The sequence below is a fragment of the Ovis aries genome, chromosome 1, assembly GCF_016772045.2.
Source record: "Ovis aries strain OAR_USU_Benz2616 breed Rambouillet chromosome 1, ARS-UI_Ramb_v3.0, whole genome shotgun sequence".
Taxonomy (NCBI): domain Eukaryota; kingdom Metazoa; phylum Chordata; class Mammalia; order Artiodactyla; family Bovidae; genus Ovis; species Ovis aries.
The window spans coordinates 261437158-261464326 of record NC_056054.1 but is presented as its reverse complement, the minus strand read 5'-3'; the positions used below and the strand labels follow the sequence as shown (position 1 = coordinate 261464326).

The 27169-nt window shown below is 43.7% G+C and overlaps 3 protein-coding genes across 3 annotated transcripts in view; 1 reads left to right on the top strand and 2 right to left on the bottom strand.

Moving 5' to 3' along the window:
* Positions 1–27169, top strand: part of DSCAM (DS cell adhesion molecule) — an 827097-nt gene that overhangs the window by 227693 nt on the left and 572235 nt on the right. The gene's annotated exons all lie outside the window — the stretch shown is intronic.
* LOC105604598 (mediator of RNA polymerase II transcription subunit 21) lies at positions 10903–11695 on the bottom strand. The gene has a single exon (XM_027960690.3). The coding sequence runs from the start codon at positions 11671–11673 to the stop codon at positions 11239–11241; it is 435 nt and encodes a 144-aa protein (XP_027816491.1). The 5' UTR covers positions 11674–11695; the 3' UTR covers positions 10903–11238.
* LOC114110401 (small ribosomal subunit protein eS1-like) lies at positions 11981–12362 on the bottom strand. The gene has a single exon (XM_060405787.1). The coding sequence runs from the start codon at positions 12334–12336 to the stop codon at positions 12079–12081; it is 258 nt and encodes an 85-aa protein (XP_060261770.1). The 5' UTR covers positions 12337–12362; the 3' UTR covers positions 11981–12078.

Sequence of the window (27169 nt, the reverse complement as noted above, 5' to 3'; positions counted from 1 at the left end):
ATTGGAACATATTAAGTGTCTACTACTTGCCTACTAGTTGCAGGCAGTAGCCATCATGCAAATCCAACTCACACCAACATGGCCTGCAGTCAGGAACAGCTATCTTCTATTACACGCCATAGTTTCTCCCTCCATCCACCCATCTATCCATCCACTTGTTTTTCAGTGGCTAAATCATGTCCAACTCTTGGATACCCCAGGGACTTCAACAGGCCAGGCTCCCCTGTCCTTCACTATGTCCTGGAGTGTGCTCAAATTCATGTCCTTTGAGTCAGTGGTGCTATCTAAACATCTCATCCTCTGTCACACCCTTCACCTTTTCCCCTCAGTCTTGCCCAGCATCAGGGTCTTTACCAATAAGTCAGCTCTTCACATCAGGTGGCTAAAGTATTGGAGCTTCAGCATCAGTCCTTCAGTGAATATTCAGGGTTGATTTCCTTTAGGATGGGGCTTCCCTTGTAGCTCAGCTGGTAAGAACCCTCCTGCAAAGCAGGGGACCTGGGTTCGATCCCTGGGTTGGGAAGGTCCCCTGGAGAAGGGAAAGGCTACCCACTTCAGTATTCTGACCTGGACAATTCCATGGACTAGGCTTGATCTCCTTGCAGTCCAAGGGACTCTCAAGAGTCTACTGCAGCACCACAGTTCAAAAGCATCAATTCTTTAGTACGCAGCTTTCTTTATAGTCCAACTCTGACGTCCATACATGACTACTGGAAAACCTATAGCTTTGACTATATAGACTGTTGGCAAAGTGATGTCTATGCTTTTTAATATGCTATCTAGGTTTGTCATAGCTTTCCTTCCAAAGAACAAGTGTCTTTTAATTTCATGCCTGCAGTCATCATCCACAGGGGTTTTGGGGCCCAAGGAAACAATATCTGTCACTGCTTCCTCATTTCCCCCTCCCTATGTGCTTCCAAATGATGAGACTAGATCCCATGATCTTAGTTTTTTGAATGTTGAGTTTTAAGCCAACTTATCCACTCTTGTCTTCCACTCTCATAAAGAGGCTCTTTAGTTCCTCTTCACTTTCTGCCATTAGAGTGTTGTCATCTGCCTATCTGTTCAGTTCAGTCTCTCAGTTGTGTCTGACTCTTTGCAACCCTATGAACTGCAGCACGCCAGGCTTCCCTGTCCATCACCAGCTCCCAGAGCCTGCTCAAACTCATGTCCCTCGAGTCAGTGATGCCATCTAACTATCTTCTCTGTTGTTCCCTTCTCCTCCTGCCTTTAATCTTTCCCAGCATCATAGTCTTTTCCAATGAGTTGGCTCTTTGCATCAGGTGGCCAAAGTTTTGGAGCTTCAGCTTCAAGTATCAGTCCTTCCAATGAATATTCAGGACTGATTTCATTTAGGATTGACTAATTTCATCTCCTTGCTGTCCAAGAGGTTGTTGATATTTCTTCTGGCAATCTTGATTCCAGCTTGTGATTCATTCAACCCGGCATTTCACATGATGTACTCTGCACAGAATTTAAATAAGCAGGGTGACAAAATATAGCCTTGATGTACTCCTTTCCCAATTTAGGAGTTCCATGTCCAGTTCTAACTGTTCCTTCTTGACCTGCCCACAGATTTCTCAGGAGGCAGGTCAGGTGGCCTTGTATGCCCATCTCTTTAAGAATTTTCCAGTTTTGGTGCACACAGTCAAAGGATTTAGTTTAGTCAATGAAGCAGAATTAGATGTTTTTCTGGACCTCTCTTGCTTTTCTTATGGTCCAACAGATGTTGGCAATTTGGTCTCTGGTTCCTCTGCCTTTTCTAAATCCAGCTTGTACACCCGGCAATTTATGTTCCCAGTACTGTTGAAGTCTAGCTTGAAAGATTTTGAGCATTACCTTGCTAGCATGTGAAATGAGTGAAATTGTATGGTAGTTTGAACGTTCTTTGCTCTTCTTTGGGATTGGATTTGCTCTTCTTTGCTCTTCATTGCTCTTCTTTGGGATTGGCGTGAAAACTGACCTTTTCTAGTCCTGTGGCCACTGCTGAGTTTTCTAAATTTGCTGGCATATTGAGTGCAGCACTTTCACACCATCATCTTTTAGAATCTGAAACAGCTCAGCTGGAATTCCATCACCTCCTTCTGTATCCATCCAGTGGAATGCACTTTATTGTACTCCTGATTCTGTGCTCTGTGCTAGAACACAACACAGCCTAGTCTCTGCAGTCTCGGAGTCCCGATTCTGTTCTTTCCCACACACTCTGAACGTCTCATCAGGTAATGAAGGAAAGAGAGAAAGTGCACGCTGACTGAAACACATGAGTTTCATGCAGCGCCTTCCCTCGTGTGTTGTTAAGAGTGGATACCTCACATGAAGACAGGCTTTCTCCTCCCCAAGTTGTGGGGTTTCTTGTCCCTGTTTTCTCCTTACATGAGTGCAATGAAGCAGTGAGGATTATCTGAGTATATTTCTTTGTGAAAGTAGAAATGCTTTCCTAAATTTCCTTTTACCTACTATTAAAAAATGTAAAAGTTCTTAGTGGCTTATCTAGTGTTTGCATCACTGTCTGGGGTGTGTGTGTGTGTGTCTGGTGTTGGGGGGACATGTATTTTGTGGTGGGGGGTGTATCTGTGTGTTTGTATGTTTTGGAGTGTATATGTGTTTGTATATATAGGGAGTATATTTGTGTGTTTGTATGTGTGTGGTGTGTGTGTGTCTGCATATGCTTTGTGTGGTATGTGTATATGGTGTGTGGTAGATGTATGATGTGTATGTGATGTGTGTGTGCATGTAGTATGTGTGGTACATATGTGGGGTGTATTTTGTGCAGTGTGTATGGCGTGTCTATGGTGTGTGTGTGGTATGTGGCAAATGGTGTGTTGCATATGTATGTGTATGTATATATGTGTGGTAAGTGTGTGGTGTGTGTATATGACATTTGGTATATGTGTGGTGTGTGTATATGTGTGTGTGGTGCGTGTATATCTGATGTGTGTGTGCTATGTTTGCATGTGCAGATGTGTATATGGTATATGTGTGTGATGTGTATGTATGGTGTGTGCTATGTGTGTATAGTGTGTTTGCATGTCTGCTGTGTATATGTGTGATGTGTGGAGTGAGTATATGGTATGTGTTATGTGTGTGGTGTATATATGGTGTGTGTGTCTGCATATGGTGTGTGTATATGGTATGTGATGTGTGTGTGGTGAGTGTGTGGTGTATGTGGTATATGTGTGGTATGCAGATGGCGTGTGTGTCTGTGTGTGGTACATGTATTTGTACATGGTCTGTGGTATATGTGTGGGTATGTGTATGGTATATATGTCTGTGTGTGGTGTGTGTATGTGGTATATGTGTGGTATGCAGATGGCGTGTGTGTCTGTGTGTGGTATATGTATTTGTACATGGTCTGTGGTATATGTGTGGGTATGTGTATGGTATATATGTCTGTGTGTGGTGTGTGTATGTGGTATATGTGTGGTATGCAGATGGCGTGTGTGTCTGTGTGTGGTATATGTATTTGTACATGGTCTGTGGTATATGTGTGGGTATGTGTATGGTATATATGTCTGTGTGTGGTGTGTGTATGTGGTATATGTGTGGTATGCAGATGGCGTGTGTGTCTGTGTGTGGTATATGTATTTGTACACGGTCTGTGGTATATGTGTGGGTATGTGTATGGTATATATGTCTGTGTGTGGTGTGTGTATATGTGTCATGTGTTATATGCTGCATGTGTGTCTGGTGTATGTGGTGTGCATATGGTATATACATGGCTGCATGTGTTGCGTGTATATGATGTGCGATGTGTGCATATGGTGTGTGTGTGTCTGCCTGTGGTGTGTGTGTGTATATGGTGTGTGGTATATGTGTGTGGTGTGTATATAAGGTGTGTGTGTGTCAGGGGGTGGTGAGGACCGAGAAAGGAGAGCTCTCTGATTCTGCTCTTTCCCTCCTTCCTTTCTCTGTGCTTTCTGAGGTTTTGACACCACCCTTGGCAGTCGGCCCAGCACACGGAGCGTGTGAGCTGGCCTCCTGCTCACAGCCTGTGATTCCTGGGCTCCCTTAGCCTCCATAGCCAGCTTCCTGGGTCACCCACTGCCCCCGAAGGTTCCCACTCACACACACCACCCTGGCTGTCCAATACGCACCTGACTTTCTTACCAGCTTCCTATTACTTCCTCTCTCAGTATGTTTATGGATACAATTTTGTGACCCAGTTTATACATATACGCAGGTAAGGTGGCAACACAATTGCCGTCTTTCCTGGATCACAGGAAGCTGTGGATCAGGGGGCAGAGGGCTAGGGCTCTACCACAGTAAGGGGCAGAGGCGAGGGTCACCCCTGGCTGTTCTCAGGGCTGCATGTGGTCACTGCAGCATCACTACTGGGTTCTGAGCATCACCTGCTTTGTCGGGGAGAAAGCCAGACACGCAGACACTGCGGCATCACCTACGGGAGAAAGGCCCTCTTGCCTCCCTAGCTCCCCTCCAGCTCCGCCCCGCCCACGTTTTCTGCTCCTGCGCTTCCCTCTCCAGGGCTGCTCCGAGGTGAGGTGGTTTTCTCCAGCTGCACACTCACCCTGCTTTGCATTCTGCACCCCAGTCCAGCACCATCTGAGGCTCATTAAGGAAACTAATCAATTCCATGCATCGCACCAGCACAGCAGATTACCGCACAGGCAGGGCCATTAGCGGGTCCGTGCATTAACACTTGGCATTTCCATGAATCAATATGCGGCCCTTGTAGAACAGAGCCTATTTATTTTTTTTGTTTTCTTCCATTAAGAAAAACTGAGGCCAAACATCACTTCTCAGATATTTCCAAGTGTGTCTTTTAGGAAGGAGGAACAGCATTTTTTTTTTTTTCCTGCAAAATCATGCGTTTGTATGGGCCAATTGTAGACCGTTAATGGCTTTTATTAATATTTCTCCTGGGACTGACTGTGTCATCCATGGGTAGAATTTGGACTCCATCCTCAGGAATCATGGTTCACAATTTTTTTTTGAAGCATCGGAGGGAATCATAGGAGTGGTGCACGTGTCATTTTACTCACAGGGACCTACTTTAAAATGGATTCTATGTTTAATATTGGCTGAAATCTATGTGCAGTGAATGAAATTTCTATATGCGCTCTTTTCTCATTAATATTTCTTTAAAACTAGTGCAAGTTTCTAGCCTACATAAATTAATGAATAACACCAGTTAGGAAACATGGTGGCTGAAAATGATTTCAAGTATATTCCCCCCACTGGTATTATCAATACTGCTTATGCCTTGTCAGCAAGTAAAATGTAAATGTTATGTGATCTTAGAATTGGTGAGATTTATTTACAGGGCTTCAGAGGGAAGTTTTAGTAGGCAGCTCTTACTCTCATTGTTTCCCACACAATGTATATGAAATTATTTTACAAGGTTGGGAGGGGAAATAAACTTCTCTTCCTAAAAACCAGGAAAACGATAGCAATGATCTGTTTCTACAGTAATTCCTTTATTCTGGGCAAAGGTGAATTTCTGCTCTACTTGGTCACTGGCACGAAAGGAATACAGATGAGGGAAAAGGAGGCTTTTGTAAGAGAACAAGTCAGTATTTGTGGCCTGTGATGATCCAAATAATCAGTAAGCTTGGAAATTCCCTGCTGAAGAGCTATCACAGAACCGAAGGCTGACTCAAGATTTCTTGAGAACGCTGGTATCCTTTCAACAGAATCTAAAATGAGAGCTCCGGCAAGACAGATCGAGGAAAAGGGCCTCTTTCTATTTTTTAAAAATACCCAACATTCATGGTTTTCATATTTTCCTAGCCTGTAATTACTCTTAATCAAAGTACAACAAATAGTAAACAGTAAAAATGAAATAAATGTGGTGACAGTTTGCCAATAACGAGAAGAAAATGTTCCATCTGTCTAGCCGCGAGTGAAATGGGTGTAATTACTGCTCATTTTTCTCGTAATTGCTGAGTTATTAGTTTAAAGCTTACACCCAACTGGTGAACAGTGAGTACTGCCCGTTCCCTAATTATAGCTCTGCTTTGCCGAGCTTGAATCAGAGAAGGCGAGAGTGGGGAAAGCGATCTGAATTAACCCTGACAGCATGCAGAGAATGGTGACTGGCTATTTAATTTGAATTTTATAAACTCCGGGTGCCTGTGCCACCCAAATATTAAACTACAGAGCTTGTCATTCTGTTTCAGATTATGTTTTATTTTTTAATGAATCATCTTGAATCCATTTCCAGTGATGAACTTGGGAGGCGGTTTTTGCTGGAAACCATCCAAGCCGACCACCACCCTTTAAATCATATTTGTTAAAGTGACACACAGTTTATTTGTACCCAGGGCTCTAGGAGTGGTTATGTTCCTATCTTTTGATCAAGGAACTTCCTTTAGGAAGTTTAGGATTACATACAGGTAGTCTGACTGACAGTACAGAGTACACAGCAGGGAAAGTATAAAAAAGAAGCATCTTCTTTAATCATTTCTGTCTGGGGCATGTTAAAGCATTCAGGCAAATATAGCTGCAATTTATTTATTTCCCTAATACATGATCTTATCTCTGAGGTTCACTTAAATTAAGAAAGACCGTTCTTATCAGAATGAAGACTATAGATGCCTTTGCCTATGACTGTTTTAGCAAGAGTAGACATTTCTGGGGTAATTTTATTTGGATCTTTTTCTTTGGGCTGCATGCAGGCCTGTAGCTCCCTTCAGACCAAGACAGTGTTTGTAAAACGAAGGTGGGCTCTATTATGCACTGAACCCTACTCTGGGGGTATTCCTAACAAAACCTGGGTTTGCAGCACACCTGGATCTAAGAACTCTGGTGACAGGAACGCCTGTAGAAAGGCATAGTCACCAGCCACGGGGTATTTGTCGAATGAGACAGTGTAAAATGAAGTCGTGGAATCCTAGATTAAAACAGTTGGATTGGAGTGATTTTTTTTTCCCCCTGGCAAATCAAGTCATTTGAGGTACAGAAGAGGAGACAGTGAAAATATAGCATTTTATTTCTCTGAGCCTAAATGATGCAAGACATTTTTCTATGCTAGAGAGGTTATTATAAAAATAATAATTATGGCAAAACTTAGTGCAGGATATTCGCTGGTGTAAACCTTACACTTTCAAAAAGGGGAGATGAAGGAAGGTCTTAGTCGTTATTGGATAACCTAGAATCAGAGTCAAAGTCATTACCATTCCTAGCTGCAGAAGCAGCAAATTCCTCCCTGCTTCCTTCTCTCTCTGAAAGAGCAAGGTGCAGAAGAGAGAGCATATTTAACCTCCTGGTTGAGATAAGCTGGTGAAAATCATGGAACTGTATTTAAAAAATCTTCCTTCTAAGCCCCTGAGAACTGCAGCATCCCAGAGTTTTTTGAGCTGCGCATAAATGTCTTTGCTGCCAGGGATCACGGACGCATTATGCATAATCCTTTGGTTGTGCTCACCAGCTGGGGAACAGAGATAGTGAGTGCTGGGGGTTTTCAGCTTTAAAAACGGTGCCCATGCTTCACCCAAAAGCAGAGAAATGGAATGAGTATTTGCATAATCTATCCAGAGTTCCCTCGGTTTCTTTCAATCTTCTTATCATGTTTTTTAAAAAATCTATTAAGAGAATATTAGAACAAAATGCATTTTCCTCTTCAGAGAATTTATTTCGCCTCTGTTTTCAGGTCCTATAGGGCTTTTATTTGCTTTATTTATTTATTTTATGCAAGGCTTTGTCTTTTTTTTTTTAATTTGTTCCCACCATTTTCTATTTGCATCAACAGCACATGTATAGGTCAGTTCTTTTGACGTGGAAACTTAGTTCTGAGCTGCCATAAAATTATTGTCTAAAAAGATCCCCAATAAAGTGAAGTGTGAACATTGTGGTACCTTAAATCCTGGGAGGGAAACAGAAAAATGAAAAATTCACAGTGTCAATGGCTTCTTAATTCTATGTTGATTTCTGTCATTTACTCATAAAAGAAAATTTGGTGAAGTGGGTTCTTGTGTACTTGAAAGGACTACTCCTGGGTCATCCTACACTCACACACACACAGACACACACAGACAACATACACAATTGCACACACACAGACACACAGTCACACAGATACATACATGATCACATACACACTCACTCACTCACAGATACACTCAGGTACACAAACTGAGACACACACACACTGGTACACAGCCTCTGATGTATCAATAATAAGCCTTCTTTCCAAAGTCTGTGCTGCTAAGACCAGCTGGCCAATCTGCCTCCCTGTCTCCCTCTTTCTTTCTCAGTTGGATTATTTTCATTAGCTCTACTTTTAATTTCTTCCCTTTGTGCTATGCTCTGCTAAGTCGCTTCAGTCATGTCTGACTCGTTGCGACCCCATGGACTGTAGCCCTCTAGGCTCCTCTGTCCATGGGGATTCTCTCGGCAAGGATACTGGAGTGGGTTGCCACGCCCTCCTCCAGGGAATATTCCAAACCCAGGGATCGAACCCACGTTTCTTACGTCTCCTGCATTGGTAGGTGGGTTCTCTACCACCAACTCCACCTTTAACTCCTGGCAATTGTCAGCCTGGATCGTCTACTGAAACCATGTTGTTGAGAGTCACCCACAACCATTTCGTTCTGAAAGGCCACGGTCGTCCCCTCTGGACCCCACCCTGGCATCTGGTGCTGCTGTCCTGGCCTCTCCTACTAAGAGCCCTGTGCCTCACTCTCCTCTGTTTCTCTCCCTTTTCTTTATTCACCCCTTTCTCTCCTGTGGATGGAATTCCTCTTGGTTTTTCTGCCCTGGCTGCCCCCTTTATCTGTTCCCCTTCTTCCTTAAATTATGACCTCATACAAGCTATCCCCAAATGCATTCATTCTTTCATTCCACAGATGCATTCTGAGACCCTCCTGTGTGCTGGGTGCTGTCTCAGGGACTGGGGATATGATATATATTGTGCTCAGTCACTCAGTCATATCCCTGACTCTTTGTGAACTCATGGACTGTAGCCTGCCCCACCCCCCCAGCCTCCTCTCTCCATGGGATTTTTCAGGCAAGAATTCTGGAGAGGATTGCCATTTCCTACTCCAGGATCTCTTTCCAACCCAGGGATTGAACCCACATCTCCTGTGTCTTGTACACTGGCAGATATATTATTTTACCACTGAACCACTTGTGAATTGGGGATGATAGGACAATTTTAAAAAGGTAAAAATTCCTGTCTTAATGAAGCCTGAATTCCAATGGGAGAATAAAACAGAAGTATTGAGGTAAACGTGTAAAATATGATACATTTGCTAATAATAAACCAAGAAAGGGTAAGAATTTGGGGCTGTTAAACACTATCTCAGGGAGATAGTAAAGGACAGGGAAGCCTGGCATGCTGCAGACCATGGGGTCACAAAGAGTCGGGCATGACTGAGCGACTGAACAACAACAAAGCACTTTAAATTGGGTGGTTGGTGAGGATGTTTTGGAGAGGTGATAGCAGAGCAGCAGTCTGACAGGGAAGATGCTAATACATTTGGAGGAAGAGCCATCCAGGCAGATAGAACCTTGTGTGTGAAAGTGGAAAATTAGTGCCATTGCCTTCCCTGATCGCTCAGTTGGTAAAGAACCCACCTGCAATGCAGGACACCCAGGTTCGATTCCTGGGTTGGGAAGATCTCCTGGAGGAGGGAACGGCTACCCACTCTAGTATTCTGGCCTAGATAATTCCATGGACTGTATAATCCATGGGATCACAAAGAGTAGGACACAACTGAGAGACTTTCACTTTCAAAAGAAGCCACAGTACACCCTGAGCTGGAAGTGAAGACCCCAAGAGCCAAAGTTCATGTTGCTGTCAGGAAGTCCCCCTGCCCACGGGGCAATGCGTGGAGAGCGAACGCCATGGTCATGGGCAGATGAGCATGCTGGCCATTCTCCAGTAAACTTTAAAGAGACATGCTTACATGATGTATCTTTGAGATTATTTTGAAGGACTATATCCCAATGTACTGCAGCAAAAATAGCTACAAACGTATTTTAATCTTTAAAAATTAGTGTATGTTCCTGGATCAAGAAAGTGAGTGAGTGAAGTCACTCAGTCATGTCCAACTCTTTGTGACCCCGTGGACTGTAGCCTACCATGCTCCTCTGTTCATGGGATTTTCCAAGCAATACTACTGGAGTAGGTTGCCATTTCCTTCTCCAGGGGATCTTCCTGACCCAAGAATCGAACCCAGGTCTCCCTCATTGTAGGCAGATGCTTTACCATCTGAGCCACCAGGAAAGAAAAAGAAATGGCAAATCCATCATGTCCATCCTTTGACAGAAAGCATGCTTGTTTCCTGTCTCTTTGAGTCCCACACACCCGAACGTCTTATTCTGTTCAACACTTGCTTCCACAACTCACCTAGCCCCTCATGGCCTTGCTCTATTTCTCAAATTATCCCCACATTGCGCTTATGTCACTCTTCTAACCAATGCCCTTTATGTTGTTGTTGTTTAGTTGCTAAGTTGTGTCCAGCTCTTTGTGACTCCATGGACTGCAGCATGCCAGGTTTCTCTGTCCTCCAGTATCTTCCAGAGTTTGCTCAAACTCATGTCCATTGAGTCAGTGATGCTATCTAACCATCTCATCTTCTGCTGCCCCTTTGCCTTTTGCCTTCAGTCTTTCCCAGCATCAGGGTCTTTTCCAAAGAGTCGGCTCTTCCCATCAGGTGGCCAGAGTATTGGAGCTTCAGCTCAGCATCAGTCCTTCCAATGAATATTCAGGGTTGATTTCCTTTAGGATTGACTAACTTTTTTTTTTTTAACCACAAATAAAATCTTCTATTTGTCACCATTAAGAGTCAGCCTTTTAAGCTGATTCTTGGACTGGTGGCTTGTATCCATCAGCTTGTTCAACTTTAGCACCTGTCTTATCCCCAGTAGCTTTTCTAGAACTACTACCTTCACCATGTAGCTCCACGAATTTTCCCAATTCAAACTTGGGCTTCTTCAGCATTTTTACTTTTCTTTCTTTTTTTTTTTTTTTTTTTACAGTACATCTGTTTATTAATTATATTATGAACATTAATGCAATATTGGCCTCGATAATTTCACTCAGATAATAAAAAATAGTGGCATAGTGACAGTTTTAAAGCTGGTTCATTCATGATTTTACAGGCTTATTTATTAAGAGTGAAAACAGAAGACTATTTAAAATAGATGAAAAGATAACATGTGTCATAGTGCTCAATGCTTCTGAAACTGTTGGTAAGGCTTACACCTAAATCTGATGCAGAATTCCTACTGGCATTGAAACAGTTCTTCCTCACCCGCAGTATGTATACACTGGTGCTATGAGTCTGGAAGAGACTGGCTATGGGTGCCGCTTCTCGTCTTTAGCTGGGACTGTGCAATATCAGCAAGAGCGCTCTGTATCTTTTCCAGAAGCATGTCCCCTCGGTAGACAACATCCTCCAGACTGGTAGCAGCCTCGTGGTTTTCCTCTTCAAGCTTATATAAGCTAGCAGCCTGTAAAGCAGCTGTAGATTCTTCACTGGGTAAGGAATCTATCAGAACATCAATGTCTTTTGCTGTTCGTGCAATCAGCGCTGCAAAAAGCTGGGCATATTCTTCTGTAGGGTTAGCCGGCTGATCTTTGTTAATGGCTGTCTGAATATTACTAAAGGAGGCAGGAGGGCCACACTGCTGCAGCACTCCAATGGCGTTACAAAACTGATCCGCAAGCGAGTTCACAGCGTCCTGCAGCTGCGTGAGCCGATCCGCCATGTTCCTCCCGCAAACAAAGAGCTACTTTTCTAACAAAGACATCATGGAGTGGATAAATCGATTGGCAAGCCTTTTCTATGTCTTTTCCGGTGCTATCTGGAATCAATTTATTGACCACCTCTCTCAAGTCATCTGTCTGCACCTCTCGGGTCTTGCTTTCCATCGTCTTGCGGATCTGGTACCCCTGCTGGTTCTGGGCGTAAGAGGTCTTCCGAATCTGATTGTTGCGCTTTTTAGTAAAACCCACACAGAAGAGATGAAGCAAGTAACCATCCGTAGTCTTGACGTCAACGTGAGCTTTAATCATGGTCTGCCATTTTTTGACCATGGAGCACATTTTGTCACGGGTAAGATCCATACCATGAAAATTAGTCAGGCAGTTTTTGCCCTGAACATCCTCAGTAGTTAGCTTGAATTTCTAAATGTTACTTCATCATTCTGCAGGTCAGCAAGACTCACTTTAAAAACACGACCTTTGAGGCCATCAGACGTGATTTTGGTTCCTTGAGTTCTCGTGACCAGTGTTTTCCCAATATTCCTTATATGGAACATAGCTGGTGCTTTCACATCATACCAATCTTTTTTAGAAAATGGGTCAACCACTTTCTTCTTGGCTCCCTTTTTGCCTCTTTTCATAAGGCACTTGTTCTTGCCGACCACCATGGTGCCACTCAGAGAGCCAAAAGGGCTAGGATTGATTACTTTAATCTTGTTGTCCAAGGGATTCTCAAGGCTCTTCAGCACCACTGTTTGAAAGCCCTTTATAGGTTGTGATCTTATCCCCAGTTTCTAGCCACCCCCTCCTTTCTTCCCTGTGTATGCACTGCCCGGATAGAAAAATCTGCATGTGTGTTTCCTGAGGAAGTAATGTTGGATGCACTGGCTTTAAACTAATACATTAACATTCACATGTTTCTTTCTCTTGGCATTTGCCATGTAATTGTTTGAGATTTTTGCATATCTTATCTTGTTGTTATTTTACTGATTGCTAATTTGATTTATTCACAAGCTATCTGCCCAACTTAGGAATTTCCAGGACATGTTGAGAGTGAAGAGTGAGGGAAGATATTTGGAACTCTAATTGCACTGTTGCATCTGAGCTGTGGTGAGTGTGAATAATATCCATGTGTCAAGTACCACACACTCAGACGTGACCTGAAATGGGTATTGCTGTCTGATTGGGTGGTCACCCCCTGCCTCCTAGGACTACCAGGATTTGATTGGGTGGGATACGGTTCCTCTATTACCATATGAGATGCTATAGAAAAAATCAGTTCGGACTGCCACTCCCCTCTTCTGAAACCCAAGCATCACATTCAGAGTTGGAATCTATTAAAGTAACTGTGATTCAGCATTTACTTTTATTCTCTGGTGTTGTATTCATTGTGTGTTGCTCAGTCATGTCCTACTCTTTGTGACCCAATGGGGTGCAGCCTGCCCGGCTTCTCTGTCCTTGGAATTTTCCAAGCAAGAATACTGGAGTGGGTTGCCATTCCCTTCTCCAGGAGATCTTCTTGACCCAGGGATTGAACCTTGGCCTCCTGCATTGGCAGGCAAACTCTTTACCATCTGAGCCACCTACCTGTGAACATATACGGGCTTCCCCAGTGGCTCAGCAGTAAAGAATCTGCTTTCAATGCAGGAGGTGCGGGTTTGATCCCTGGGTTAGGAAGATCTCTTAGAGAAGGAAATGGCAACCCACTCCAGTATTCTTTCCTGGAAAATTCGATGGTCAGCCTGGCAGGCTGCAATCCACTGAGTCACAAAGAGTTGGATAAGCCTGAGCACACACTAAGAATATATATATATTATTTGTTTTATATGTATGTACATATATAACACAATTATTTAATAGATGCACACACATGTACATGTCCATATACATGTCTTGCATGTACATGTGTGTCTACATGTATAAGACAGCCCTTTTGCACAAGTGTATATGTGTAAAAGATCCGGCAGAGTAGGGACTGTTATTCTTACCATTTTACAGACAGAATCTCTGCTTGCTGAGGGGCCCTGTCCACTCGGTGGGGACCCCCAGCCCACAGAGATCAGATTTCACCTCACTTCATCAGAGTGGACAATTCTGATGGATCAGTACATAAGCAGGTAGTTTTTTTCTCTCCAGTTGTGCCTGTGGACTCTTAATTGACTGCGGCCATAGGGAAACATGTCTTTCTAATCAACGCTTGCATATAGTCCTGAGGTGGTTCCTGGTGAAGAGATAGAAGGGAAGGCGCAGTGCTGCCTGCTCTGGGCGCTCAGTCCCCTCCCCAGACCCCGTGCCCTCTGCTCTCACATGCCAGGTCAGGGCCTTGAGGGTCTCTTCACTTGCTGAAAGAGCTCCATGGCCTTTCCCTGGTTAATAATTACAGTCTTACATGTACCCCATTGTTTACTGCAGCACTGCTTACAATAGCTAGGGCATGGAAGTAAACTAGGTGTCCATCAACAGATGAGTGGGTAAGGAAGTTGTGGTACATATACACAATGGAATATTACTCAGCCATAAAAAAGAATGCATGTGAGTCAGTTCTAATGACGTGGATGATCCCAGAGCCTATTATATGGAGTGAAGTAAGTCAGAAAGAGAGAAATAAAGAGCATGTATTCACACATATATATGGAATCTAGACAGATGGCACTGATGAGCCTATTTGCAGGGCAGCAGACGAGACACAGACATAAGGAAAGGACTTGACGCAGTGGGGCGAGGAGAGGGCAGGGTGAATGGCGAGAGCAGGATGGAGACTTATCCACCACCATACGTAAAACAGAGAGCCAGTGCAACTATGCTGCATGACTCGAGGAACTCAAACCCGGGTTCTGTGACAACCTAGAAGGATGGCATGTTGTGAGAGGCAGGAGGAAGGACCAAGAGGAAGGGGACATGTGTGTTTCTATGGCTGATTCATGTTGATGTATGGCAGAAACCAGCACAGTGTTGTAAAGCAACTATCCTTCAATTAAAAATTAATTTTAAAGAAACAAGAAAAGCTACAGTCTTATACTGTCATTCATCATGTTTTTGTGTTATAGTCAGTTCACCATGTAAGACTTAAAAGAAATGATATTTAATGTGCTTTTTCTGATTAACCCAAAAATAACTAAGCTTTTCTGCCCTTACTTACATATTCCACTCCACTTATCTGGGTAAATATTTACTGAGTGCCTAATATATGACAGTATATGTTAGGGTCCAGAGATGCTCATGGTTTTTACAGTCCAAGAGATACTTAAATTAAGGCTACTAGCCCCATGATAGTGGATATCACAGTTCTGTGAACATCACCATTTGTGTCTTTGAGCCCAGCTCTGACAGATGAAAAGGTGCCAAGCAGGAGGACAGAAAAGGAAGGACATGGGAATGTCAGGGCTATGCCTTATGCAGACTCATGGGACCAGAAGAGCGTGTGTGTGTGTGTGTGTGTGTGTGTGCGTGTGTGTGTGTGCGCACGCGTGTGTGTGTGCACAGGTGCAATATATGCACAGTGACATATTTATTCACTCTTTGCTTCAAAGCTATTTTTGAGCACTCACTTTATACAGCACGGCCTCATGTTAAACTTAGTTCCTCTCTTCAAGGGGATCAGAATTAAGTAGGTGGAAAAATAGATATGGTCACAAACTATAAAATAAAATTCTGAGGCAACAGTATGGGAGAGGAGAGTAATAAAACCACTCGAGAAGTTCGTATGCCCCCACTGTCAGGCAGCAGGGATGTGTCAGAAAATGCTACGGTGAGCTGGGCCTTAATCTCTGCCCGAATCCTACAGCCCTGCTCCTAGACGCTGACTTTCCCTTCCTTGCCATACTTCCTAACCGCCTCACTCTGGCTCACTTTCTGGGTTATAGTCTCAGTGCTACTTGACTCTCTCAGTATAAATTAATTTCATTAGAATGTTGCCTTATTAATTTACTTCTAGCCTCTGGCATCACTTGTCTATGGAGTGAACTGTTGGGTCACATCAGAATCTGCTTTAACGAATGTGTTTCTAAAAGGGATTTTATCTCAGTATCGAATCTCAGACTTTATAGGAGCTACATCCCTTTCTGTACATTTCTTATGGTTTCTATATAAACCACTAATTTAATATTTACGACATTCTACAGATCACATCCAAGTTAGGGCTGTACTATTTAGGAATCTCCAAAGTGTATGAAAGCTTGGTGTTTTAGAAAAGAACACCAATTCCAGTTTTTTTGTTCAGACTGGCAGCAGCGCGTGGTTGCATACTGCATTCATTCTCCTTTCTTTGCTCTAAGGTGAGAGTGGTGTGGATGCAGACTCCTCTTATTTTAAAACCTGGAAGACGAAACGTGACTGAAAGAGTTACTTGCGTTTTCAAGCCCCTGGAAAGAGAAACAGAAAACATGAAGAGCAGTGATCTTTCTATGCACTGAAGACGACTTTGTCATTTTACTTCTCAATAGATACAACTTTCCTTTCAACATGTAATAAATAACAAGAGAGCCAGGAGTCTTGCAATAAAGTATTGTTACATACTATTTTCCTGGAGGGGTTTCCCAGGTGGCACAGTGGTAAAGAACCTGTCTGCCAGTGTAGGAGATGTGGGTTTGATCCCTGGGTCAGGAAGATTCCCTGGAGTAGGAAATGGCAGTATTCTTGCCTGGGAAATCCCACGGCCACAGGAGCCTTGTGGGCTACAATCCAAGGGGTTGCAAAGAGTCAGACATGACCGAGCACAAGCTTGGGAGAGGGTGAGGGTGGCGCTTGGCAGAGACCTCGTTACTCAGGACTGTTTGGAAGGCAGGCGGGGCCCTGGTTTCATTGTTGAGAGTCCGAGCAGGGCTAAGATGCTGCTGTGCCTGTGATGGGAGAAGAGGGGATGGATAAAGGCTTGGGGTAGATATTGTGCCTGAGATATGTTGCTAAAGGAACAATGGAGCCACTGCGATGCTTCCTGCTTTTGAGGCTGAGTGGCCAGGTCTCAAAGCCAGGGATGCATTGAGGAGAGAGGATTGGTGAAAGAGCCATGGGTGTGTCCAGGCCATCTTGGCTCTCAGGCGGCCTAGATGGGGCAGCTGTAGTGAGGAAAGCACCCTCCATCCCACCTCCTCACTTGGGCTTATGGGCTGCTTGTGAGGTGAGGGGGTGCCCACAGGGGATGCTCCAGTGGGTCCCAGCTCAGCGGGTGGCACGGAGTATCCCTCCTCGCCAGTGGATGACTGCTGTGAGTGCTGCTGCTGATGGAGCCCCCTTGACTACTGGAGGCTCAGCTGGCTCCTACGCTGGCCTTGGGCATGGGCAGTGGAGGTCTCCCAGACAGTTGGACCATGCCCGTCCAGGCACCGTTCACTCGGTCTGCCCTTCAGCTGCTCCTGGCTTTCCTGCTTCTTGAACAAGCTCCCTAAGGAGGTTGTTCACAGCATCTGGAGCCACATTCCATCTGATAACCCCTCTCTCTCCCTTTCCTTGCTCCTTTCCTCTCTCTCTCCTGCTCTCAACCTCCTTTGAATCTTGTGAACTGCTTTCTCTACATCTTCATTTATTTACAGGATGATAAATATAACTGTAGCCAGCCATAGGCAAATTCTTATCAGTGGGCTACAATAGCTGACTTGTTTGGGGGTGATTATATCTATAATTTCTGCCCTCTTATGTCCAAAAGGCCTGCAAAGCCTGGCTATTGCAGCCACGGGGTCTTGCCCAGAGCCCTTCCATCAGCACCAGCGTCAGCAGTTCGGGAAGCCAGCACAGCTCCTTGGAGGCTCCAGGCATGGGCAGGGAGCTGCCCTTGCAAGCTCAGACCTGTAAAGGGAGCCCACTTCCACTGCATGAACGTGCTTCCAAAGGCGTGCTCTTGTAGAACCTTCCAGCACACAGGGAAGCAGGCTGGGCTAGCGTCCCTGTTTTATGAGCAAAATATCAAGGTGCAGGGAGTTTGAAGACCTGCCCATGGCTGCTATGAGAGTGTTAGAGCCAGGGCACCGCCAACCCTTTATTTTCCCTTCTGCATCAGAAGCCAGCATGTCACATTAGACTGGGAGGCCTTCTGGAGGGTGAGGTGCCCACAGTGGCTAGAGGATCACAGGCTGTTACTGAGTCCATTTCTGGTTTGGACTGGGAGGATAACTGATAGCTTCCCTGGTATTCTCAGTTCTGAAATGCTAGTATCCAGATGCATTCAGCTAAACATGGAAAACTGCCTAAACTGTGTCCGAGTGAACACAGTAGTTATCTGTTCAAATGACAGATTCTCATGTGTTAACTCCTTCTTATCAACCTCATCCCTATTGGGCAGGAGAGAAGGCAAAGGAAGAAACAGTCCTGGGAAGTAGTATCGGGGTCGCAAAGGTACTGAATACCTTGGAGGAAAACAGCAAGTCCTCCATGTGAGTCATCTGAGTACCACCGTGGGCTCAAAAGCCATGCCCAGCAAAGATGATGTTTTATTTTGAAGAAATAAAAATGTTGATGAGCGAGGCATGGAAATAATTTACTAGAGGGAATCTGAAAGTTGGAAAAGGGAATACGAGTGAGTAGAGCAGGTAAGTAATGGGTTTAATTATCCAGTGTGGTAATTGGGCAGGAGGAGTCACACAGGATGGAGCAGACAGAGGAGGTGGTGAGGGGAGCTCAAGGGACGGTATTGACCCACAGGCTGATGGAGGAAGGGCAGAGGCTTTGGAGTCATATGGAGGGGATGTAGGGGATGTCCAGAGATGTACCTATAAAATAATTACAAGTGGCTTGGCGGAAACTTGTGAGTCCAGAAAGCTCAATGCTGGCATACAAACTTTTTACTTAATAATTTGGTATATTTAATGGCTATAACTACTAAAGATTTTGGGGTGAAATTTATGGTATCTGATTTTGGAAAATGACAATACTTTTACTCTCCAGATTTACGACAAAGATGCTGTAACTCTCAGAGTCTTTCTTTTGTCAGCCCCTTGACCTGGGTTCTCTGCAGGGTCTTCTCTCCCTGGTCAGCCTTTAAAGCCCATTCTTTTTATCTGACTTCCTGGACTTGCTGCCTCCCCAGGACTCATTAGATCTGATTCCTGTTTTTGATCCCACAGATGATCAGAGACCAAGGTGTCCTCCACATTTCTCAACTGAATGTGTTCCAAGAGCCCTAGTTCAAGATCAAGTTATATTATAATAATCTGTCCACTTTGGGGTAATATTCCACCACGTGCATGCATACTCAGTCACTTCAGTTATGCCTGACTCTGTGACCCTATGGACTGTAACCCACCAGGCTCCTCTGTTCATGGGATTCTCCAGGCAAGAATACTGGAGTGGGTTGCCATGCCCTCCTTCAGGGGATCTTCCCACTCCAGGGATCTAACCCGCATCTCCTGCAGTGCGGGTGGATTGTTTACTCACTGAGCCACTTGGGAAGCCCAACGCTCCACCACATCAGTGACCAAAACAAGCCACATGGACAGTACTGATATCACTAGACTATGGCTGTGCAATCTTCCCCAGAGGAGTTCTGACGGGCTGCATTGCCTGGATATACAGTCTGCCCACGAGATACACAGTTACTCATTTCCATTAGACACAGCCCCTTCTGAAGCAATAAACTCTGTTAATTTTATTTCAACTTAATTTTGACTTTTCCAGAATCAAAGGACTCGGGAGATTTATATGGGTAATCTCATTTCATTCCAGGAATGTTTGGCCCATGGTTCTCAACCTCTGGGCCTTTGTGTGGAGGTAGAGATTGAATTATTTCAAAGAGAAAGCAGTGCCATATATATGCTAGTACTTCCCACAGACTAAGTCATATGATATAGACACAGAGATGGATAGATGGATGGATGCTGGGAAATAATGAGGGCAGGAGGAGAAGGGGTGGCAGAAGATGAGATGATTGGATGGCATCACTGACTCAATGGACATGAGTCTGAGCAAACTCTGGGAGATGGTGATGGACAGGGCCTGGTGTGCTGCAGCCCATGGGGTCGCAGAGTAGGACGTGACTTAGCAACTGAATGACAACAACAGATAGACAGGCAGATAAAGTACTTAATATATGTCAATGACTGTTCTAAGTGTTTTATACATGTTTACTCAAGAATCAGCAAACTTTTTCTATAGTGGGAAAGATCCTAAGCATTTTTTGCTTTGTGGGCCATGAAATCCTTGTCATAACTGCGTAAGACTCTGCCATCCCTGTGTAAAAGCAGCTGCATACAGTAAATTCCTATGAGCATGTCTATGTCCTAATACGGATTTGTTTATAAAAATGACCTGGCTTTACTCATGGGCTGCAGTTCGTTGACCCCTGTATTAACTTATTTTTTCTTCTGATAATCCTAATATTACCTTCATTTTATAGTTAAAGGAGATGAGGCTCACAGAGGTGCCCTTATAAGAGGTGCTCTTATTAGAGGTCACCTAGCTGCAAAGTGGGAGAGTCACACGGGGAACAGAGCAGCCTGTTCAGGGTCCACGTTCCTCACAATGAGGATACATTGCTTCTCTGGTGGTGATGTCCTGGTGTATTCAGATTGACTGCTGAAACATAGATCAGAAAAAGGGGGATTGGCTCCCCAGATATTTAATAGCTTGGCCATTTTATGGTTGATCCCTCTCACCATCCAAGACACACATTCAGCTTTCATCATGCTGAGGTTCTGTGCCGTGTTTAACCACACTGGATATAAAACTAGATAATACACTAATACAAAGTGATAAAAATGTACCATCTCATGATTTCTGGCATTCACTTACATACAACTCGGGGTATGGTCAAGTTTCTTATTTGTGCCCCAGCCCCAACCGGGGGTGGGGGCTCAGTTGCTCAGTTGTGTCTGACTCTTTGCAACCCCATAGACTGTAGCCCACCAGGCTCCTCTGTTCATGGAATTCTCCAGGCAAGAGTTCTGGAGTCGGAGTCCATTCCATTCTTCAGGGGATCTTCCCCACCCAGGGATCGAAACCGGGTCTCCTGCATTGCAGGCAGATGCTTTACCATCTGAGTCACTAGGGAAGCCCTCCACCCGGGTAGAATAAAAGGTAAAAAGCACAGCAGAGAGACTCTGTCCGAGGATGAGGAAAGTCACTGTGGTCACAGGGTGGGAAACAGCGGACTTTACGTTCAAAGGGCTGAATCCCAGTGATGGTCACTGTCTCACCCTGTGACCATGCACACGTCACCCTGCTTCTTTCTCCATATCTGAGTGTTCTCTGAAAGGTGGAGGTAAGATATCCACTTACAGACTTGCTGTGAAAAATGTTCAGTCGCGCTGTTGTGTCTGACTCTTTATGACCCCATGGACTACAGCATGCCAGGCTTCCCTTTCCTGTACTATCTAGTGAAGACAAGTGTTGGGAGAGTTGTAACACTCTATAGCTATAGGGCAAAGAACCACTGCCAGCCCTAATGGTCAGAGTAGGGTTTTTGCTGTAATTTTAGGTGACTGGAGTGTGGTTGATGGCCTTTGGAGAAAGAAGGTTCTAAACATATGCAGACTGCAGTTGAGAGTCATTTGGCTGAGAGAGATGGTCCAGACTAGAGCAATAGAAAGAGTTTTTATTTTATTCCAAGTTCAGTGGAAAGTCAATGAAGGATTTTAACCTATCAGATCATGGCATGATATTGGATAAAAGAGGTCACTCACTCTAATGGTTTTCTTCATTGAAGGAGTAAATTGTATGGGAGGAAACGTGGATGCAGAGAGGCAAGCTTGGGGGCTCTTTTAAATCTCCCATAGTCATGTGGACTGAAGATGGAAGTAAATAGACAGGCCTGAGACACATGTTGGAGGCAGAAGGAATGACGTCTGCAGAAGGCAATGTTGAGGCGGGCTGAGAGCGAGGAAGCAGCGTAGAGGCAGGAGGATGGGCAAATCAAGAATGAGTCCTGTGTTGAGGAAATGAATGAATGGAACTCCCAGTTTTAGAGAGGAAGAATGATCTCTGGGCAGGTTGAGTTTCAAATATAATAGACCTTCACAATGAAGAGCCAGAGGGGCAGGTGGGTATGTGAGTTTCATCTTGCTGCATAAAGCTGTGAGTTGTCAGCCATGTAGTTGTATCTAAAATAATTGCTTGAATGAGATACTCTAAGGAGAAAGGACAAGAGAACTCTGGGAGGACTCATGATAACGCTCACAGCTGGAGATCAGGTAAAGGAGGAGGAGAGCTCTCTGAAGTGCCTGATAGATTAGGAGGAAGGGTAGGAATGTAAGGGAGTCTTGGACATCAAGAGAAGAATGGTTGGGTGGCGTTCACTGTATCAGATGCTTCTGAAATGTGAAGATGAGATCCATGAAGTGTTCGCAGGGTTTGGCACCATCAAAATGGTCAGAGATCTGGACAAGGGCCATCTCTGCAGAGTTGTGGACAGAAACCTTCTTGCAGAGGTTGAAGGTGAGTGGCTGGTGACACTGTGCAGATGAGTATGTGATTTACTCCTTTGAAAAAGTCTGCTTGTGCAGGAGAAGCAATAAGTGGGGCCACAGTAAAGGAGAATGTTTAGTAAAAGAAATTGTGGTTTCTTGTTATGTGTTTATGTGTTTTTTGTAAAGATGAGATATAGCAAGCATGTTTCATGATGGGCACAGTGATCCAATAGAGGGTGGGATACTGACGAGAAAGAAAAAACAGACACCAGGGAGAGAAAAAAACACAAGGAATGAGAGCTTCAAGAAAGCCAGGTGGTGAGGCTGCAGAGCTCCAGCGCAGGATCAGCTTGGAGAACGTAATGGGTTGGGTGCAGAGCTGAGTGTGATTCTAACTGAGGAAGTTCAGGTGAAGTTTCTGCTTAGACAAAGGGTGGAGAGGGGAGGATTATGAGAGCTTTTAGGAGAGAAGACAGAGATGAGAAACTTAAAATCACACCTCAGGGAGATGGAAAGAAGCCTGCTAGACAGAGAGTTGTGTTGAGTGCCTGTTCCCTGTGAGGAAGGCTCATGGAGACCTGGATTCTGGAGAACTTGAGTCTAATTGTGCTGTGCATTACAGTGCATCTTTCTGTAACATCTTTCTCTTATTCCCCAATATTTTTCTATTTTCCTTTGAGAACCTGGATAAAGTCGGACTCCATGAATTTCTCTGTGGTTTTTTACTCCTATGTTAATTTTATTGAGGGTCTTATATCTATTGAATTTCATAAACATCTCTCATTTTTCCAGGTTACACATTCCTCTTTCAGAAATTATGTAAATGTTCATTTGTCAAATTGGGACACTTAAAAATAATGACTTCAAATTTTACTTAACTTCAAGATTTATATGGTATTTGCATATCTTATAATAAGACTATATTTAATATATGTCCAAACAACAGCAACTAACATAAATATACTTTTAGATTATAAAACTTATGTAACATATAATCAAAGATTATTTTTTCTACTTTACTTATAAAATGATTGGTATAAATAAATTGGGAAAATTGATTTATTCTACCTTCTCATCTTTTCCAAAATATGTTAGAGATATTTCACAATTTGCACTTGGCTGAACATTTGGCAACCATGAATGTATGTGTATACAAAGATTTCTTCTTTTCTAAACTGAGAGTATCTAAACTAATTTTCTAATTTCCTGGGAATATCTGTTAGAGTCAATAATGTCAGTGAACCAGACTTGGGTCCTCTTGCTCACATACAGTAAAGCTAATCTACTGATACCAGGACATGGCGAAGGAACGTGCAGCTTTATTGTAAAGACCAGTACAAGGAGAAGGGCTGGCTTGTGCTCAGACCTCTCAAACTGCCCAAAGGGTTTCAGCAAAGCATTTTTAAAGGTCAGGTGAGGTGGGGGGTGGGGGTGGCCCAGGGTATATGGAATCAGCCCGTGCACAAGTCTCTGATTGGCTGATGGTGAGGTAACAGGGCAGGGTCACAAGGGTCCTGGCTCATGATCACCAAGTCATTAATTTCTTCCATTTGGTGGTAGTTTTAGCATCTGTAACACAATTCAGGAAGTATACCTCAGGATACTATTATCTAGGAACTTCAGAGAGGAGCTACAGGAGAGGATATGGGGGAGGGGTCTGTCCTGGGAAGGGAAGGTTCCATATAGTGCCCTGCTCAGTTACAACAAGAAACAATGGAGAATGTTTAAGATCTGGTTTCTTAACAACTTTGAAGTATGTAGTATGGTAATGTCAATATAAAAACACAGGTAGGACTATAACCATTTTTCTGGCTAATGTTATGGTGGATAGCATATTGCAGTTATAAATGTATGAAAACAATCTATGGTACACATTAAACTTACACATTCTAAAGGAGATCAGTCCTGGGTGTTCTTTGGAAGGACTGATGCTAAAGCTGAAACTCCAATACTTTGGTTACCTCATGCGAAGAGTTGACTCATTGGAAGACTCTGATGCTGGAAGGGATTGGGGGCAGGAGGAGAAGGGGACAACAGAGGATGAGATGGCTGGATGGCGTCACTGACTCGATGGACGTATGGCGTCACTGACTCGATGGACGTGAGTTTGAGTGAACTCCGGGAGTTGGTGATGGACAGGGAGGCCTGGCGTGCTACAGTTCATGGGGTTGCAAAGAGTCGGACCCAAATGAGTGACTGAACTGAACTAAACTGAAGCTTATACAGTGTTGTTGTTTAATTGCTAAGTCCTGTTTTACTCTTTGTGACCCCAAGGACTGTAACCTGCCAGACTTCTCTGTCTGTGGGATTTCCCAGGCAAGAATACTAGAGTGGATTGACATTCCCTCCTCCAGGGGATCTGCCTGACCCAGGGATGGAATCCCAATCTCTCCGGCATTCTCAGACTGGTTAGGTGGGTTCTTTACCACTGACCTACCAGGGAAGCCCAAACTTATACAATTTTCAGTTATATCTCAATAAAAATAAGCTGGTAAATTAATATAGTTCTGATCACAAATTAAACAATAAATATTAGCAATTTTTTTTTTAAAAAAAGAGCTAATGAAGGTAAATTATAGCCAAAAAAAAAAAAAAAAAAGGCAAACTAGTAACTTCCTCAGGTACCCTGGCCCTTCTGGCCCTGAGGCCGGAAGGGCCTCACACATGCACAAGCACCTTAACCCTCCTGGTGAGCCAGTTTTAAGGACACAAAAACACTGGTACTGACTTTCACCTTCTCTAGGTTTCCTTCTTTTCTTGGGAAGAACGTTCTGTCCTCCAGGAGACCTTGCTTCAAAACATCATTAGTGCATCACGTGGCTCAGGTCACCACCACTGCATCTGGAGATGAGGCTGTTTATTTCTATACTTTATGAAATCCTGTGCCTCCATTCTAAGGATCTGAGGAGTCGGGGGAAAGAAAAAAAAAAAAGGCAAGCTTTTTTTTTTTCCCCTTCAATCTGGCTATCTTACAGCCCTGCTGAGGACATACTACTTAAGGTAGATATTCAGATAAGACAGGTCTGAAGAAAGCTTTTATATCTCTGAGCCTTATTCTTCCTTTTCCTGCATGTGTTGTTTTGCCAGAAGCTAGTTGAGAGTCAGTCCTGGTTTTTTTCACTGTAGCCCAATGATACAGGCAAGGACAATTTTCTATGTTAGCAAAGTGGGAAGTGAACGGCTAAGGGGTGATGTGAGGTCCCGGCAGGGAGGTGATGAACCCAGGGTCCCAGCAGAATGCTAATGTATGTTGTGGTCCTAGGCAGGCAGCCCTGGTGAGATAAGTCGGAATGTGTATGTATGTTCAGAATTTGGGGGCCCCAGGTCACGCTTGAGGCCTAGCTCCACTTACTGGAAAATAAGCAAGTCTTCCAAGAGTGAGCTCATTTGAAAAATCTTGTGCTTTAAAAGATTCTTCCTGGAGACCACCCCTTGGATTGGGGCATGAACGGTAAGCATTACTATCTAATCAGATCTGAGTGAGCTTCTGGTGGCCTATAATTTCTAGTGCTGATGTCTTCAGCAACAAAAAACAAAAACAAAACTACCCACTCTCCCCAGGCAAGTGTTTTCTCATGACCACATATTTACATACTAAAGTGTATTCTGGAGGAGGAGGAAGATGAAAAAATGATTGCAGAGTTCACCCTTTGAATCTGCAGCTGCTTTCAAAAGGCCCCTGTTTCAAAGGTGGGTCCTCTACGTCCTTCTGTTTGCAAAACCACACGTAGACACTCTATTTATTTAGTTTCTTATTTGAAAAGAAGCTTTCCTTCTGCCTTAGAAGAAGCTCATTACAGACAGATTTCACCTTTCTGTTGGAAAAGATGTCTTCTTGAAATGAAAATGTATGAATGTTAGATCCATAGCGTGTAGCTTCCGGGCTATCCTTTTGATCCAGTTCCGAATGCATTTGTTAAAAAGCCACTTTATTGATTTTTTTAAGCTGCTTTTTGCCCTGTTTGGAGCATTTTTACATATGCACATCACAATTTTTGCTACATCAAAATGCTTAATAAGTTCAATGCACTCACGAAATAGCATACAAAACAGAGAGACTTTTCTCTATAAAGATTTCTGCCACTTAACCTCCAGTACGAAAGTTGTTTTTAATGTGCTTCCTCTGAATAGCTTCAGAATATTTTATGCAGTCTTCAGTGAGAGAGCCAGCCCAGGTCCACCTTCAGATCTCCTTTTCAGAAAGCAGTGTGCTGTGGATAAAGGGGAATTTGACAGAGCAAGTATAGGCATCTGATATCCATTCTGTTGGATAAAAGTCAGTTTCCTTCAATTATTCATTTAATTGGTTACATTTGTGGGTGGCAGTTCATTGTTGTTCACTCACTAAGTTGTGTTTGACTCTTTACAACCCCATGGATTACAGCCCGCCAGGCTCCTCTGTTCTCCACTGTCTCCCACAGTCTGCTCAAATTCATGTCCATTGAGTCTGTGAAGCTAGCTAACCATCATATCCTCTGCTGCCCCCTTCTCCTTTTGCTTTCAATCTTTCCCAGCATCAGGGTCTTTTCCAGTGAGTCGGCTCTTCAAATCAGGTGGCCCAAGTACTGGAGCTTCAGCGTCAGTCCTTTTAATGAATATTCAGGGTTGATTTCCTTTAGGATTGACTGGTTTGATCTCCTTGCTGTCCAAGGGAGTCTCAAGAGTCTCCTTCAGCACCACAATTCAAAAGCATCAGTGCTTCAGCTCTCAGCCTTCTTTATGGTCCCACTCTCACATCCATATGAAAACCATAGCTTTGACTATGCAGACCTTTGTTGGCAATGTGATGTCTCTGCTTTTTAGTACGCTGTCTGTGTTTCTCACAGCTTTCCTTCTAAGGAGCAAGCATCTTTTAATTTCATAAAACTCATTTCATTTCAGTTATTCATTTAATTGGTTACATTTGTGTGTGGCACTAGCTTCCAGAAAAGTATTGACAGTATTTAATGTACATGAAGATAGCTATTAATTTAATAATAAATGGAAATTTAGCCAGGTAACTAAGGTGATGGTTCTTTATTAGGTCCAATTATAATACAAGGAGTAAGCACATTGCAACCTTTAATGTTGGCTTTTTTTTTCCTTTTCTTTTCCTTTTTTGGTTTTGGATACATACAAGTCAGTGTTAAGTGCTTTTAATTCTAACAGATATTTCCTGAGGACAGGTGTT

Excerpts from the sequence above, each read along its gene's own strand:
- LOC105604598 (XM_027960690.3), bottom strand. The coding sequence starts at position 11,673 with ATGGCGGATCGGCTCACGCAGCTGCAGGACGCTGTGAACTCGCTTGCG.
- LOC114110401 (XM_060405787.1), bottom strand. The coding sequence starts at position 12,336 with ATGGTGGTCGGCAAGAACAAGTGCCTTATGAAAAGAGGCAAAAAGGGA.